An 18,615-nucleotide genomic window follows, 5' to 3' on the forward strand; every position below is an offset into this window, starting at 1 on the left:
ACACTGCATCGCGCGGACATTGGCTTAAAAACGCGAAGCAATTTACGCTACAATTTTTGAAATCCAAAAGCAACTGAGTGGTTAGTAAAGCATGTGCCAGATGGCAGACAAGCACAGTTGCAAGTGTGAGATACGTAGTATAAAAACAATGATCACACTTACATTTTCACGAAATGGTTCACTTTTGCTAAGGTAATACGTATATCGAAATAATAAGTTAGAACAGCAAATAAAAATAACGCAACTACCCTTCATTTATATTTCTTGACCATAACTGTCAGAACGTAAGTAATGTCATAGAGAAAAAAATAGATAGAGTGGTTATTCCCACCAAGAAGTGGTGGAAGGGGTGAAGTCGAATCAAATATAAGCGGGTGTCTGACAGTTGTGGGCCACTTCTCAGTTGGAGAGCTAACGACGAAAAACGAAGCTAAGTATCCATTTTATTTTATTGTGTTTTTATGACTTGTATGTTTTCTTTGTGTTATAGTCTGATGGTATGTACGTTACAACCTTTAATGTGAATATAACCCTTTGATCACCTTTTAACAATTGCTATGTAACGTATATTCCAACTGATTACGGTGTAATACATCATGTAGCTTATTGCTAGATTTTTTATTACTGTTTTAAATGATGTCGTTAAAGTGTGTACGTTAAGGTAGCCAGTACTAACTATAAGCCACCAATATCTATTACGCAGTGTACCTACTTGACTAATTTAGCAATACAATATTAAGATTTTTGTGAATTATGTGGTTATTAAAGCCGATTAATTGTTCAGTAAATCTACAATATACTTTTACTTACAATCTGCTTATATAAATATATTACTTAAATAATGTTTACCATTTTTATATTCTAAACCTTGTAGAATTAGATACTGAATTACATCTTTATTTAAACGCCCTTGGTAGACAGGCGTGCTCTGCCAACCATTGGCAGAAGCAGTGGTTTTAACCCTACAATGCATACAGTTCCACATATGGCACAACCGATATATGTGCGGGCTGTGTCAAAAATCAGGTAGGCAGCGACATCTATCATACTTCTATTCTAAGGTTACTTGACATACAAGGCAACTAATACAATAGTTCGGCGTGTTGCCGCTAGGCAGCAGTATATGTCCAAGGTATCGACCGTTCGATAAAATTTCGGTAGTCGGTGGTGAAATCTATTTTGACAACTTTCAAAGTGTGATAAAATAATCATTTTAAAGTTAAATAGCAAGAAGAAAATATATGTGGTAACTGTTAAACTGTGCATTATTGACAGGTAAGTTTAATTTTGCGGTATTGAGATGTTTAGATAGCGTCGAGCAATATTTTTCAAGCGTTCCCGATATGGCACACCATGCATCGAGGTTCATGTTGCTTATACAAAACAAGTGAAGAACGCTTGCACTTGCCAGAGTCTGTATGACGTTGGCATAAAGTTTATTTTGGCGTAATCTGTAGGAACGATTATTTATGGTTTTATTGCACACTTACTCAAGGTTGTCTGGAAGAGATCGCTTACAGCGATAAGACCTCCTGTTGCTACCTTTATTTACACTGTAAATCTGTTATTGTATTTTTCTTTGTGGTGCAATAAAGTGTATTTACTTACTTACTTACTTACTCACGTCAAAATATGTATACATTTGAGAACTTCTGTCCAAGGCATAGGCTCAAAATCGATAAATTTTTTTTAGAGCTGACAACAGCTGATTATATTAATAATTATGTATAAGTAGTTTTTAGATGATACCTAAGTAATCTCTACGAGATGAGGATAATGAGTAAAGATGATCAGGAACTGGATGATGGGATCTTCGAGTGCCGATAGTGAATTCGACTTTAAAATATTGTGGGCAACAATAAATCGGGCCTGTGAAGAATTTAGCGATTCAGAAAATATAAGTCGATCGTGAAGTCCTGAGTTAATTGAGCTGACGCCAGTTACATTTGACTTATTTTTAACTAATTTATGACTCCATACATCGAGATCACCAGTCAGAATTTCGGAGTTGGCATCAAGTTAAATAATAGGTCACCAATGTGTTCAATGATCACCTGCACGTCCTACACTCTAATTCTGCAAAATCCACCTACAACACCTGAAGTTTTGGTAATTTCTAGTGATGCTGATGCTGGTGACACATCACCACAAGAGCCTCAAGCTGTCCTCAAGAGGACTAAGTAAACATACAGAATTCTCGTCAAAAACATAAGTCCACACATTAGCATTTAAGTTCTAGAAAATCTGCTATGCCCCATCCGGATTTCATAATATGACGTGTTAAGTACACGTTTTTTAAGTACAAGTATTTGTGTATATTTGTGTATATTTGTGTATGTTGTTTAGCATGAATAAATGAAATGAAATGAAACATCATACAAGGTCGCTAAATCCATAAAAGTCACTACATAGCAATGCACAACCACCAAAACTGTTGATAGCATTATAAAAAGAAACGTAACATGTAAAAACTGATATTTGCCATACATTTCTGTATGTATATACTTACTCTGAACCTTAATGCATGGAGTTCCACATAATTTGTGCCATATTATGGCACACAGATAAAAATCTTCTATTTTCAAAAATATGCGTTGTATATATTTTTTTTTCCCGAAAAATAAACACGTGTACTTATCACATATAATTTTATTTCTCAAAACAAAAAAGTCATGCATCGTAGGGTTAAACCATGTAGACAGCCGCGCTTCTACCTCGCTTCTACCAAGGTCATCTTGCACTGCAAACTGTGGTTGTCTGCCGTCTGGCACATGCTTAAGTAGTTAGTAGAAAATAAATTCACATGACATTATTATCTTTGTTCGTCGATTAGTACAAACCAAAGTAAATAAATTTTACACATCCTGTAGATACTGTTTGTTATATTAATTAAGTAAGTGATAGCTGTACATTGTTTCTGCGTAGATACACATAAATAGATTTTTAATTGTAGGTTTATTAGTTGACAGTGGAAGTGAAGTTGTGTTGTGCGGAGGAAGGGATCGAGATTATGGAGAAACTACAAATGGAGATGGATTTGAAGAAGCGAGGCAAGTATGGTGAACTAATATGTGTAAGGTTTAGAATAAAAGTGGAAAAATTACTGTCTTGGGTGAGACTTGAACTCATGGCCTCTGGATCGGTACTCCAGTGTTCTGCCATCTGAGCTACCAAGACCTCATCCATAGCCAGAAAATCTTTCCACCATGTTATGGGTCGTATTATTATTATGGGTTATTACCCAGGACAGTAATTTTTCCACTTTTAAATTTTTCCTAAGCTTAATAGCATCGGTATGATAATACTATTACTTGTTCTGTGGCATCGGTCTATATCGGTTTTACAGCCTAATTCTAAATAGCCATTTGATAGCCAGTTCACTACCTTTATTGATGTCAAATGGATTAAGTAAATAAATAAATATTGGACATTCTTCCACAAATTGAATAAGGCCCAACAAGCTCAAGAAAGCTTGGAAAGGGGACTCTGACAACGATATCTACCACGGAAATTATTTTGAACATGATCGGTTGATCTATTAATGAGTTTCTTCAAAAAACGTGTATCCTTAATTACGGACATAAATGCCGGGGAGCCCTTTTGCTCTATTATATCGTATTCTCTGTATACGTATATACCTAAGGTACGGCACCCTCCATAATCTATACGAGCGCTTGGAATGTTTTTTCCTATAATGTATCTTCCTTTGTTAAATACGTTATTTATACATAATATTAAAAACGTCTTAGTATTTAGTTTGACTGCCAAAACCTTGAAAGGTTTGTCAGTTAGTTACTTTTAACAGTTAAATCCCCGCATCGCATTCACCGTAAACCATCAACAAACTTTGCTTCAAAGTTTTTAACTGATTCGTTTCTAAAGAACGACTTCAAGTTTTCAATTGCTAAGTTCTACAGCTTCCAAATAGGTTCTTTAATTGCTTTTAACGAAACGGGACTTAATTGCGAAGCTGTATTTGGCTCACTTTTGATTCCTCCTCACGAATTACACGTAACGTTATCTTATTCGTAAAGGGAAGACTGGCAATGCTGGGTAAGGACGCTTACATTTGTTCAAAGGAAATAAACTGATAAAAAATAATCAAAATTATAGAATTCTGCTGAATAAAAACAAAGCTCGATCATTATTTGTCCTTGGAGAGACTTATTTTCGTATAATAATTCAGTTGTTTTTGTATCCAGTAAGCATTGCGAGGTCCTGGAGGACAGAGCAGTTGCCAAGTTTGTTGCTCTGTTAGCACCACCCAGGGATCACGTGTAGGGTTATCTAAGGTAATTCCTACGGACGTAGGAAACTGTGCCTACCATTCGTATAAATGGGGTTGGTGTGACTCCCAGTGCGTGTGTGGTGACCCTGAGCAGATGGTCGAACACATTGTTCTAGAATGCCCTGTCACCAAATTCAACGGACGGATTGAAGACCTCGCGAACCTCAGTGAACTGTGAAAGGGCTATCGAGTATCTGAAGAGTGCAAACATCAATCTCTAGAATAATATTTAAATTAAATCCAGCGCTGGTGGCCTAGCGGTAAGAGCGTGCGACTTGCAATCTGGAGGTCGCGGGTTCAAACCCCGGCTCGTACCAATGAATTTTTCGGAACTTATGTACGAAATATCATTTGATATTTACCAGTCGCTTTTCGGTGAAGGAAAACATCGTGAGGAAACCGGACTAATCCCAATACGGGCCTAGTTTACCCTCTGGGTTGGAAGGTCAGATAGCAGTCGCTTTTGTAAAAACTAGTGCCCACGCCAATTACTGAAATTAGTTGCCAAGCGGACCCCAGGCTCCCATGAGCCGTGGCAAAATGCCGGGAAAACGCGAGGAAGATGATTATCCCAGTAACTTTAATGCCATTATGATAAATAAATAATTCAGTTGTTTTTTTATTTATTTCAGGCAGTGGTCTTGGCATCCGCCACTTGCAGATGGTTTTAACTGCAGTTTGTGCCATGGTAATCTACGTGATGAGAAGCAGCATGGGTGTCGCGGTGCTAGCCATGACTGACACCACCAAAAACAGTACTACGGTTGAGGTGAGATCATTTCAAAACTCGGCAAGATTTTTTACAACACATTAGGCCCTGAAGGTTTGCAATACTGTTTCAATCGGTTTCGGTTTAGAAATAAAAATCTGAATACATTGACAAATTGGCAACAACGTGTGCAATTTGCAAATGGATAATTAAGTAAAAATAGGTATTTTATATTCAAGCCTAGTGGATACTTAAAAACAGATAGGTAGGTTCTATTTAAGCTTCGAATTTACATAAAGCTTGAAAAAATAAGTAAGGACCGGCGGACAACGCTAAGGGAAAGAAAAATAAACGTACTCAAGTTAATAAAAAGCTTATACAAACCAAACCCTTTAAAGATCACTCTCATCCACTCTGCTACAAAGTGAATCAGATTTTTAACCATCCTATTCAAATGAATAGGATTTTTGAGTGGTTTCTAGAAATCTAGAGCAAAAGATTTTAGCGACACTAAACTAATTGTTTCTTTAATAAATAAGAAAAAAATATGAAACATGGTATTAATTTTTGCTTGATATCGTATGATATTTTATGGTTAAGATTTATTTCATTAACCCTCTATCCTAGATTTCCAACTTCAGTTTAGGAGATACATTTTGATGTAGAAAGTTTTAAATGCTCATTATATTTATTTTTATGATAACTATTTTTGTGCCATGTTTCATCCAAATTCGTTAAGTTTTAAAAGCTTACGAAATTTAAAAAAATGATTAATAACTATAATATGTTGTCCCTAGATATACGAATGGAACGAGGAGATCCAAGGAGTGGTATTGTCTTCCTTTTTCTGGGGGTACACCATCATGCAGATCCCGGCAGGTATCCTGGCGAAGAAGTTTGGTGGCAAACCGATGCTCTTGTCTGCTCTAATCATCAATGGAATACTGTGCTTAGCTACACCTACTTTAGCTAAATTTGTAAGTATTATTACTGGCACTGAGGCGCAATGTCACCGAAAGGGTAATGGAGAGAGCTAGATCGTGGTTTTTCTTCCTAATGAAATTATACAATAACTAACTAATAAGGCTCAGCGACCCAAAGAGGATCATGACCTGCGAAACGAGGGCACACAACTTTTCCTGATATACCTATATAATATATAATATACGATAATACTATACATCACACACTAAAACACCCATGACTAAGGAACAAAATATCTACCACGGAAATTATTTTTAACATGATCGGTTGATCTATTTAATGATAAATAAGGCTCAGCGACCCAAAGAGGATCATGGCCTCCAAAACGAGAGCACACCACTTTTCCCGATCCTTCTTTCTTTTCTTTTTCCGGAATTATACGATAGGATCAAATTAATGACACCGACATAGTTCAAAGTGTTGCCAAACACCCGTAGGCGCATTCGTAGTGGCCATTAGGTCAGAAATACCCCCAAAGTGAGAAACCCCAAAAAGAGGCTAACAATCTGGTCAAGATTGCAGGAAAACTTTTAACGTGAGCAACGCACTTTGGTGCTCCTTGGGTTATCCAGCAGGAAACGTAATTATGTGATGGACGTCATAAAAGCAACAACTATTTCACATACTTAATTATAAAAAAAGTTGAGTAGGTATTATACACAGTCATTTAGCATTTTTAATCAAACATTATATTTGCGTATTTCATAAAAAAACAAGGAAAGGCGATGTCAAACTGAACAGTAAATTTTTATCATGGAGGTGTTGGCTAATGTTTACTTTGGTACTAGTTACGTATGCAAATATTGAAAAAGGCTGGGAACAATCACGTAATGTTTAATTGTTTTATCAAACATTGGCTCCACCGGTTTTTATCTAATTTAGACCGGTTTTACTACTTAATTGAGAATTCTTTCAAGAAAAATAATATAGATTTGACTTTAGATGGTGTTTTTATTCTTACTTTCATATTCAACAAATAAAGTTAATTATACAGTTCTGTTTATTTTAAGAACTCTATTCAGCGGGCGCAGCATGGTTCCATTTTTTTCACCTGTCACTATGCCCATCACTTTCGCACTAACATATTTGTTGGAACGGTCACGTTCCACGTACCATGCCTTTTTGTATTGTGTAAAGAAACCATTTTGGGAACTAAATATTGCATTTTTTTAGAATGATAGTAAAAAACAAACCAAAATAATAATATCAATGTAGGTAATTAAAGAGTGACTTAATTTCTTTCATTCTCTGCTGAAATTGCTAATGGTTCAGTACAACAGGGCAGGTCCCTGGAGCTAGCTGTTGCACTTGTTGGTTTTTGCATTTCTTCTACAGGACTTTCTTTTTGATATTTGAATTCGCTCACCTCAATAAACAACAACTTTTCCTCTTTTTCGTTTACCTTTCTCGCAGTACTTTATTTCACATTGACCAATTAAAAAATTTAATATAGAAAGGAATCTAAGTGAACATTAACCATAATCATTAACTCAATTTAGCGAAACTAGATGGTGAAAAACGGTAAAAGTAAATTATTTATACCCCTTTACACATCATGACATCGTTTAAATTGTTTGTCAATAATAATAAAACTTAAGTTTTACCGTTATTTACGAACTAAACCCGGTAGTTGAAATAGATCTAAGTGAATTTTGATTTATTTACACCAAATGTTTCTTGAAATGTAATTTATTCACTAAGATTAAACTTTACTTTAACCATCGTTCGTAACACGATTCTTAAAAACCAATTTTTTAAACGAGATAATATAAAAATAAATCGTTTTGAACATAATGGTTCAGATTTTTGACAAACTTTAACCCTTTTGCACAATCGATATCTCAGAAACTAGAAGTCGTAGGGCAGTGGGTGTCAGCACAAAAGATGTAGTTTCGTGAAATAAACCTTTTAGTGGCAAAATTTGTAATTTGGACAAACTCGAGTTAAACCCTTTTACACTGGAGGCACAGATATTATTTTTAATTATTACTTTAAAACTGTTATTTACTATTTGTAATCTACCCTCAAAGCCCTTTCATTTGATGCCCCATAATTATGGTATCTTCAAAAGAAAAAAAAATTACCGCCGACTTTATGACGTCACAATTACTATTACCATCACCATTTTCGCGCTTATCATCTCATATATTTGAATTCAAGACATTACTGAATGCATTAATACCATGTATATAATACCCATATGACCCATATCCGAGATGACTTGAACGAAAAGTAAACTAAAACCTGATTTGCCACCCTACTATTAGCCCCCTCTTGGCGTATAAAATAACAATAATCGTGTCTTTGAACTTTCCAGGGATCTTGGATAGCGGTGTGCCTAGTCCGCATGGCTATGGGCCTGACGCAGGCTTGCTTCATGCCTAGCACACACACGCTAATAGGCCAGTGGGCCCCTCCGCAGGAAAGGACAAGACTTAGCATGATCGCTTATGCAGGTAAAATAAGGCTTTCTTAAACCTTATAAAAACATTAAAAAGCCGCGTACTTAAGGTGATATTCTGATGGCTATACGCGATATAATCCGTTCCCATAGTTTTATTTCATATGTGGGCTTAATTACCTACTGGTTTTTATTAACGTTCTAGTACCTTTTTAGGGTTCCGTAGCCAAATGGCAAAAAACGGAACCCTTATAGATTCGTCATGTCTGTCTGTCTGTCCGTCTGTCTGTCCGTCTGTCTGTCCGTCCGTATGTCACAGCCACTTTTCTCCGAAACTATAAGAACTATACTGTTGAAACTTGGTAAGTAGATGTATTCTGTGAACCGCATTAAGATTTTCACACAAAAATAGAAAAAAACAATAAATTTTTGGGGTTCCCCATACTTCGAACTGAAACTCAAAAATTTTTTTTTCATCAAACCCATACGTGTGGGGTATCTATGGATAGGTCTTCAAAAATGATATTGAGGTTTCTAATATCATTTTTTTCTAAACTGAATAGTTTGCGCGAGAGACACTTCCAAAGTGGTAAAATGTGTGTCCCCCCCCTGTAACTTCTAAAATAAGAGAATGATAAAACTAAAAAAAATATATGATGTACATTACCATGTAAACTTCCACCGAAAATTGGTTTGAACGAGATCTAGTAAGTAGTTTTTTTTTTATACGTCATAAATCGCCTAAATACGGAACCCTTCATGGGCGAGTCCGACTCGCACTTGGCCGCTTTTTTTGTTTCAGGCATTCAAATAGGGACGATTTTGACGATGCCTGTTTGTGGCGTGCTGTCTTCAACGTCGCTTGGCTGGACGCTCATTTTCTATACAATGGGTGTGCTCGCTTGTGGGACTGCTATCTTATGGTGGGGATTTGCGGGAAGTAGTCCCAGAGAGCACCGCTGGGTAAAAGAGGAAGAGCGAGAGTATATTGAGATCTCGCTTAATTCCAGTGGGAAGGTAATTTTCCGTGATTTGTTATGTACAGTGGGTTGGTATTCCGGCACCCGATTTTCCCCCTTTTCCGGATTGTTGGAGCTGCTGGATTATTGGATTTGTATGGGAAATAAAAGCATGAAAACAAACACGTGGCACTAACGAGACTATGTACTAAAGTAGACCAGCGTAGCAAAGGCAGTCTACAGTGATGAGACAGGTGAGATGAATATGGAGCATTAGGAAATGTAACTTTTTAATCATATTTTTCAGGCCTGCCCGCCCATTCCTTGGCGGAGTATCCTCACATCACGGCCTCTCTACGCCACGGCGATCATCCATATCGGTTTCAACTGGAGCTTCGTTATGTTTCTGGTCCAAATGCCTACTTATTTGAAACAGGCACTGGGAATTAACTTGAAAAATGTAAGCATATAAATCCCTACTGCTCTCTTATTATAAATGAGAAAGTAACTGCCTGTCTGTCTGTTACCTATTCACGCTAAAACCGCTGAACTGATTTAGATGAAATTTGCTATGGAGATAGTTTTAAGCCTGAAGAAGGTCATAGGATAGTTTTTCCATGCAGACAAAGTCGCAGGGAAAAGTTAGTACCTAATAGAATAAAACTAGCAACAAAAAATACGAACCATAAAGTACAGTCAAGGTAACTTAAGAATAAAGAATAAAGCTCGCGTTCACATATTTATGTCACTTTTTCCAAATCGATATGTTGACTTAGGCTCCTGCGTGTACAGTACTGCGGCCGCGAGTGTGGTGGCTTTAGGAAAAAAAAAGTGTTTTACTTTGTTTTATATTCCTTTCCAAAACTTTATTTTCAGAGTTCCTCACTTTCGGCCCTCCCGTTCATCGGACAATGGATTGTCTTGGTGATTACTGGCGTGCTAAGCGATTACCTTATAAATAACAATATACTCAGTCTGGACGCTACTCGGAAACTTTTCAACTCAATAGGTATGCATAGAATATAGGTACTTACATGATGCAATGGTGATTGATATCCACAGAACAAGTTAGAATGGCGATGCGAGCAGGGTACGTGTCGCCGCCGGTTTTGAACAAACGCTCGCATGCTACTCGCCCGCGCTGACCGAAAACGAAGTAAACATGTCTTTTTGCGCCAGAATAACCTTCAGATTAAGAAGCCAGACATCAAATCTGTCCAAAGGAGGCATATCCATTCACCATGCACACAAGTTTTTACTACCGTTGCGCGAGTGTTAGTAAATGTGGAGAGGAACGAGCGGCGACACCGGTTCCGATACTAACTGCGCGCGATAGCCATTCTAACCTCTTTAATATGTTCTGTGTTGATATCAATAATATTATAAATACTAAAGTAACTGTGTTAGTTTTTGCCCTTTACGCTTAAACCGCTGAAGCGGTTTAGAAGAAATCTGGTATGGAGATAGTTTGAGGTCCGGGAAAGGAACTAAGATAGTAAAGATATTATCACGACGAAGTCGCGGACAGAAGCTAGTGCCAAATATTAAAGTTTTTTTTTTTTAATATATGCAATCCGTTCTTTACAGGCTGCGTAGGCGGCGGTATAGGTCTCATAGTGATGTCATACCTCACAAGTGAGCACCAGAATATCGCCATAGCAGTGATGACACTCACTGGTGGGATTTTGAGCAGCAGCGGGTGCGGCTATGTGGTAAGTTTTCTCATATTCTCCATAGGTATGTACGTTTTACAATGTAATATGCGTTTGCAAGTTTTTTTGAAATCGGCATATATAATCATGTATTGATTATATATGCCATATTATAAAACAAAGTCCCCTGCCACGTCTGTCTGTATGTTCCCGATAAACTCAAAAACGACTTTACGGATTTTCATGCGGTTTTCACCTATTAATAGAGTGATTCTTGTGGAAGGTTTTGGTGTATAATTTGTAAAGGTTTTGTGTAAATTCGTTGAACTATGCGTGCAAAGCCGGGGCGGGTCGCTAGTATATTATATATTATGCGAGAATATAATATGTGTTACATCAAATAAATATATAGGTATGTATTAACTTCTCTTCAGTGGAAATATCTATTGCTAATCTATTGTTTTCAGTTAAACCACATCGACCTGTCACCTAATTTCGGTGGCATTATGTTCGGCATGACCAACTGCGTTGCCAATCTCGTTGCCATCTTGGCACCTCTTAGCACTGGCTTCATCCTTGGTGACCATCCTGTAAGTATCACCAGTTACGCCCTCTATTTTCATCTGTAACGCAACCAATAGAAACAAAAATACATTACTAAAAATATGTACCTACATAGTCGTCGTACCTTCGGCGTGCAGCTCTGTTTTTTTTTGTCATAATATATTATCCTCTCCCTTGCCACGGCAGGAAATCCGTGTGTAGGTGCTAAATTTTGAATTTTATCATTCCAGACTGACCCCGCTAGATGGCGCATCGTGTTTTTCTTGGCAGCTGGCCTAATAATCACCGGGGACCTGGTATTTCGATTCTTGGGCACCACTAAGCTCCAAGCGTGGAACGATGCGCCAGACGATTATGAACCAGGTAGGAACTATGTTATTCCATAAAGCAGGCAGGATTTAAATAGTTTAGGTGGAGATAATGATTCAGTGAGTTTACAAGATAGGTACTTGTAATGTGTTCAAACGAGATCTCATCCTTTTCTTCTTGGCTGGCTTGCTTTTTTGTTATTATTATTTTTTTCATGTCTACTTGTTTTAATTGAAACCAATTTTTTTGTTGCAGGCAAAGAAAAACAGTTGAAAAATAATACGGACTCAGAAAGAGCGAGTCAAGAAATTGTGTATAGTTTTCAGAACCAGCTCAAAGACGATTCATTGTGATAATGTTGTATATATGTAAAATAAATAACTTATTTATTTCTTCTTATGGATAGGTTATGTAATTAAAGCCACTGCGATAACCTCTAACTAATAAAAAAAAAATATAAAAAGAACCAGTCAAGTGCGAGGCAGCGTAAAGAGATAGATATTTTTCTCATAAGGGTTTTATTCTAAAAATAATAAGGGCTGAGTATGAAATTCCTTTCTTTTTCTAACTTATAGGCTTTTTAGCCGTTTCCACCGTAACACTTCTTTATTATAAAAAACTGTGGGCATCTCGTCTTACTTTACAAACAACTTTACATTTTAGAATTCATATTTATCGATGCGTAAATAAATAATCGGTACACGTGAATGAATAAACTACAAAATCTGCCTCTGTTATGTTTTCTGGTCACTAAACAGTATTCGTAAATGTTTCCATTTCAATGATTTCATTCATTCACTCAAGTGAATTTGCTTTTATTCAAAGAGCTGCTCAACCCATTATAGGGCACAATAATATATTTTTAGGAAAAAAATGAAACCTCACGACGTTATCTTTTTGGATTTTTTGGATTTGTAGGCTTCCAGTTTGGGCTTCTTAATTCAGTTAAGGTTACTTAATTCAGCTTAACACCATAGCTTTAGCACCGTAGCTTTATTTTACTAATTTAATATGAGCCATTAATTTATTTATTCTTCCTTTACAACATAAACCGACAATTTCCCTATAATATAAGTTAAAACGTAGAATTGAGTGTTCTTTTAAACACGGTCGAACTAGTTAGAAGTTAACTGGATCAACGCGTTAGCAACTCTAACTAACTTTCGTACACAGTAAAAGACAGAAAATGAAAGCGTAACCGAGTTTTACAACTGACTTATAATGTTCATCCTGTATGCACTGTTTGTGTGAATTATACAAACGCAACAGGGCAGTAAATTCACGATTACAAGCAAACTTTACAATTAATTACGAAACTACTGCTTTACGTATGAAGAACATACACCACTCTGCTTACCTGTTAACTTAAGACCTTTGGTAAAAAACGAGACCATAAAGATTACATATCTGGTTGTGTACTCCCATTAGTTGTTATTCCCATTTGGCACAAAGTCGTGGTTATGACAAATACACAATATTTGTAAAGAGCTAAATTAACAAATCATGTTCGAGATTTCTCTTGTGAGTTGGAATTGGGATTGAGAAGATTCGCAAAAAAAAAACAAGTTACATGCCAGCTTTAAGTCAATTTAAAACAAAATTTTTCATGTAACCTTATAAAGGTTGACTCATGCTAGACCGGGTCGTGCCCGACCCGAGGCGTCCAACATGTCATTGTGGCATCACGACATGATTTCCATTTCCATAGAAAAGGAAGCTCCCGAAAGCTCCGGCCGTCTAACGTGAGTAATCCTTAAGTAGTCTTTTATACTGGTGCTGGTTGCACTCACGTTTTTTAAGCGATTGTAATAGTCCTCATTGCACCCGAGGGTTTATCTCAAACAACCGAAGCGTATGGCGTGCGGCACGCAACAGGACTTGGGAGATTAGGCTTTCTCGTCCATAATCTTTATAGGTATGAACTGCAAATCATCCACTGCTGGACTGATCTTCTGCAAAAAAATTCACAACAACCGATATGTGATAATTCCATCAAAATAAGATTAGATTTCCAATACGTTTTCCTTTCTAAACCCGATCGACCACGATCCACATATCGATTCTACGAGCAACAATGTGACTTTATAGAATAGAATAGAAAAACGTTTATTGCAAAAACCATCTACATACAGCACCATACATATAAATTTAAAAAATAAATTAATTAAAAATTAAAAAACACGACTGCAGTTTAAAATCGAACTGAAAGGCTAAAAATAATTTTTAGTTATGTTAGGTACTCAACTTAATGAATGTAAAATAGAATATAAGTGTTCAGTCCGGGTCATAAACAGCAAACGGAAAAGTTTAGGCTCATTTAGGATCGTGACTGTACCTGCATATTTTATTTCTATTGCAGTCGGGGACCTTGATATATTGAAATTTTCCCATTCACAGGTCCCCGACTGCAATCGAAATAAAATATACAGGTACAGTCACGATCCTAAATGAGCCTAAACTTTTCCGTTTGCTGTTTATGACCCGGACTGAACACTTATATTCTATTTTACATTCATTAAGTTGAGTACCTAACATAACTAAAAATTATTTTTAGCCTTTCAGTTCGATTTTAAACTGCAGTCGTGTTTTTTAATTTTTAATTAATTTATTTTATTTTATACATTTTAGTGACCATACAAACCAACCACATTTTTTATGATTTAAGGAAATTTAGTTGCTTGAAGGAGCTTCCATCATGTTGATCTTTGATATGTTAGCATAAAACGTGCTTAAAAACCTAAATAGGTCGGACCCAAAAACCAGACTTATTTAAAAGTGCTATGGCTTAATATCTCTGTAACTACATAATTATTTCCTATTAGTTGGCTTTCGGCCTTCGCAATTAAGATACTTGGGGAAGCTGCAGAATGCGTGCACCTTTCTTACGCTCCGGGCCTTCGGCCCTACGCGAAGCTCGGCCTTCGGCCTTCGCAATTAAGATACTTGGGGAAGCTGCAGAAAGCATGCACCTTTCTTATGCTCCGGGCCTTCGGCCCTACGCGAAGCTCGGCCTTCGGCCTTCGCGATTGAGAAACTTGGGGAAGTTACATAAAGGGTGCACCTTTCTTACGCTCCGGGTCTTCGGCCCTACGCGAAGCTCGGCCTTCGGCCTTCGCAATTAAGATACTTGGGGAAGATGCAGAAAGCATGCACCTTTCTTACGGTCCGGGCCTTCGGCCCTACGCGAAGCTCGGCCTACGGCCTTCGCGATTGAGAAACTTGGGGAAGTTACATAAAGCGTGCACCTTTCTTACTCTCCGGGCCTTTGACCCTACGCGAAGCTCGGCCTTCGGCCTTCGCAATTAAGGAACTTGGGGAAGCTGCAAAAACCATGCACCTTTCTTACGCTCCGGGCCCTCGGCCCTACGCGAAGCTCGGCCTTCGGCCTTCGCGATTGGGACACTTGGGGGAGCTACAGAGAGTGTGCAACTTTCTTACGCTCCGGGCCTTCGGTCCTACGCGAAGCTCGGCCTTCGGTATTCGCAATTAAGATACTTGGGGAAGCTGCAGAAAGCATGCACCTTTCTTACGCTCCGGGCCTTCGGCCCTACGCGAAGCTCGGCCTTCGGCCTTCGCGATTGAGAAACTTGGGGAAGTTACATAAAGCATGTACCTTTCTTACGCTCCGGGTCTTCGGCCCTACGCGAAACTCGGCCTTGGGCCTTCGCAATTAAGATACTTGGGGAAGCTACAGAGAGCGTGCACCTTTCTTACGCTCCGGGCCTTTGACCCTACGCGAAGCTCGGCCTTCGGCCTTCGCAATTGAGGAACTTGGGGAAGCTGCAAAAACCATGCACCTTTCTTACGCTCCGGGCCTTCGGCCCTACGCGAAGCTGGGCCTTCGGCCTTCGCGATTGGGAATCTTGGGGAAGCTACAGAGAGTGTGCACCTTGCTTAAGCTCTGGGCCTTCGGCCTTCGCAATTGAGTTATTGGGGAAGCTGCAAAAACCGTGCACCTTTCTTACGCTCCGGGCCTTCGGCCCTACGCGAAGCTCGGCCTTCGGCCTTCGCAATTAAGATACTTGGGGAAGTTACCGGAATCACGCTCCTGCCTTACGCTTCGGACCGTCGGCCATATGCGGAGTTCGGCCTTCGGCCTTCGTAATTAAAATACTCGGGTAAGTTGTAGGAAGAGCCCATCTATCTCAAGCTCCCAGTTTTTGCCCCCTACGCGGAGCTCGGCCTTCGTAATTAATATTCTTGGGAAATTTGGAAGCGCGCACCGAGCCTGTCTTATGCTCCCGGAGCCTTTCTTACGCTCCGGGCCTTCGGTCCTACGCGAAGCTCGGCCTTCGGCCTTCGCGATTGAGAAACTTGGGGAAGTTACATAAAGGGTGCACCTTTCTTACGCTCCGGGTCTTCGGCCCTACGCGGAGCTCGGCTTTCGACCTTTGCAATTTGAATACTCGGGGAAGTTGCAGGAAGAGCCCATCTGCCGTAAGCTCCGGGCCGTCATCCCTACGTAGAGCTCGGCCTTCGGTCTGACACTTTTACACCTTGTTCCGTCAAAGTGGGTGCAGAGTTATATCTGAAGACGGACTCTACAATCTCACTCTCTACAAAGAACTTTTACACTTTTCTATTCCTTTAGCGCAATTTAGAACATATTGGCTTGGTTTCAAAACAAGTAAAATATGATTAATATAATACCTACCTATGTATATTTTTTTTAATGATCAGCGGTCAAGCCACTTCCTTTGAATATCCCAACAATAGGATAATATTATTAGGGATAATATTTGGTTTTTTAAGATTAGCTTTTCTTAACATATTTTGTGAATTCTTATTTTCTCGAAATTAGACTTAAACCCTCATATTGTATATATATTGTTGATCGTCTTTCAAAGCGCTTCATTTTGATGCCCTACTCGATGGGTTTGCAAGATATTTTTTTCTAAATGTTGCGCAATATGGCGTATTTAGTCCGCCATATTGTTTTTATAATGACGTCATATAGCCTATGTCACTCGGGATGACGTAAGGATTCTAATGATACATCATACATCTAAATCGGTTCAGGCATTTAGCTGCTAGAGTGGAACAAAGAAACTTACATACCCACAAACATGAACGCTGAAAACAATACACTCCTTTTTTTGGGCAGTCGTGTAAAAAAGAAGATTTTATACACTAAACTACTAAACAGTTAAAACTATAGTAGCTTAAACTAACATGCAATAATCGCAGTATTGATGCCGCTATAGAGGCTACAAATGGACACCACTCAGCATATGCTCTAACATAATTTATATGCTATAGCGCTGGTCTTCCGTGGAGCCCAGGGCAAGAAGATAACTCAGAGAAGTAAAGACAGTGTCAAAATGTGATTTAGTATTAATTAACATTGAACACAAATTAGAAACTTAGGTATACATGAAGAAAAAAAAATTGAAATTTGATATGGAAATGAATGGGTTGGGAATATGTAAATAATATAGCATGTATTAAATATAGTGGAGCATACATAACAAAAGGGAACTCGAATAAATAAAGAATTAAATTTATAATATAAAATTTGTGTGTTGGTAGTTGTAAATAGGTTTAGAAAAGGCTTTACATACTGTCATGCTCTTAGTGCTCACAAATAAATATTATATTCCAGTAGGTGCCAAACTATGCATCTAGCACGATCTGTAAATGAGACTGGAATGAGAGATGAGATTGGTTATACGTATAAAATTCTTTATAGGTCGATTCGAAAATTCGATCTTATCAGCCTTGGTTCTTTACCAGTCATAACTTTATATTCTAGGAGTCGTACTGAAATTTGATACAGATAACACAGAATTTATAATAGGTATTGTACTGCCCGATGAAATGAACTACGAAAATATTTATGTTTTATCATTTGAAGGTCCGAAAAAGGTTGATGTGGCCCTCGGGTGAGGGAAAGGTCTTATTTACAGAATATTATCGTGTTTTCTTAACGTTTTCAGGGTTGGGAATTCTAAAGGGTTGTCAGGTCGTCTTTTTGCGAAAGGTTTATTGAAATTCGGTACATAAAGCATTGCATTATTCTATTTCATTATTGGTAGTTGGAGAGGCAACTGAAGAAGAAGAAGAAGAACATTTCATTGTTAATAACTCAGCAGTAGTATCGCCATCGTCTATAAGTAGGTATAAAATAAAAACCGACCAAGAGCAGTTGGGTTATCCTTTATATCATACTACTCTTTGAGTTGGGTCATGCTAATTGTAGAGTTTCGTTGTTACTAGGGTTTGCAATCCGGATCCGAAATGCATGGAATTATCCGGATCTGGATCAGGATCTGCGGATATTCCCATACATTTCGGATCCGTCGTGCAAACCCTAGTTGTTACCCATTTGTGACAATAGGCGGACATCAACGAGTTAGGGTAGACCGAGGCGAATCGGATCATAGTGAAAAATCCGCTGATATTTGAAATATTGCTTTGATATGAGTGCACTAAAGCACAGTCTACATGACTATCTTCTGCGATGCCAGTCATAAGCAATATTTTCAATATCATCATTTTTTTTGTCTGACCCGATTCCCCCTATTATCTAATTCGCCGCGTTCAACTATATGCTGAGTGTATTAGATATGTAATATATCTAATTTTAAAACGTGGCATCGAGTTTGACAGTCGAAACAAATGGTTCGATCATCTCTACGGCGTCTTGTGTTTTGTGGTAGGTAACTGAATTGTCAAAAGTTACTTTTGACAATCAGCGATATCACATAAAGTAATGAGCCATACATACAGCACCAGCCGATCTATAAGAA

At 38.1% G+C, this 18,615-nt stretch overlaps 1 protein-coding gene and 1 non-coding gene across 2 annotated transcripts; one reads left to right on the plus strand and one right to left on the minus strand.

Moving 5' to 3' along the window:
- Positions 1-3,104: 3,104 nt before the first annotated feature.
- Trnag-acc (transfer RNA glycine (anticodon ACC)) lies at positions 3,105-3,177 on the minus strand. The gene has a single exon. It is a non-coding gene; the product is annotated as a tRNA-Gly (tRNA).
- Positions 3,178-4,910: 1,733 nt separating this feature from the next.
- On the plus strand, positions 4,911-12,257 carry LOC134652576 (putative inorganic phosphate cotransporter). Its single transcript, XM_063507743.1, has 10 exons — positions 4,911-5,057; positions 5,795-5,974; positions 8,299-8,437; positions 9,185-9,399; positions 9,649-9,801; positions 10,218-10,350; positions 10,929-11,053; positions 11,461-11,583; positions 11,788-11,920; positions 12,122-12,257. The coding sequence occupies exons 1-10, from the start codon at positions 4,950-4,952 to the stop codon at positions 12,217-12,219; spliced, it is 1,407 nt and encodes a 468-aa protein (XP_063363813.1). The 5' UTR covers positions 4,911-4,949; the 3' UTR covers positions 12,220-12,257.
- The last annotated feature ends 6,358 nt before the right edge of the window (positions 12,258-18,615 follow it).

Source organism: Cydia amplana, chromosome 12 (assembly GCF_948474715.1).
Source record: "Cydia amplana chromosome 12, ilCydAmpl1.1, whole genome shotgun sequence".
Taxonomy (NCBI): Eukaryota; Metazoa; Arthropoda; class Insecta; order Lepidoptera; family Tortricidae; genus Cydia; species Cydia amplana.

What these genes read in the sequence shown, in the direction of transcription:
- LOC134652576 (XM_063507743.1), top strand. Translation starts at nt 4,950, where the DNA reads ATGGTTTTAACTGCAGTTTGTGCCATGGTAATCTACGTGATGAGAAGC. An exon ending in CACCTACTTTAGCTAAATTT is followed by an intron (nt 5,975 to 8,298) that starts GTAAGTATTATT and finishes TGAACTTTCCAG; the next exon opens with GGATCTTGGATAGCGGTGTG. An exon ending in TGGGAATTAACTTGAAAAAT is followed by an intron (nt 9,802 to 10,217) that starts GTAAGCATATAA and finishes CTTTATTTTCAG; the next exon opens with AGTTCCTCACTTTCGGCCCT.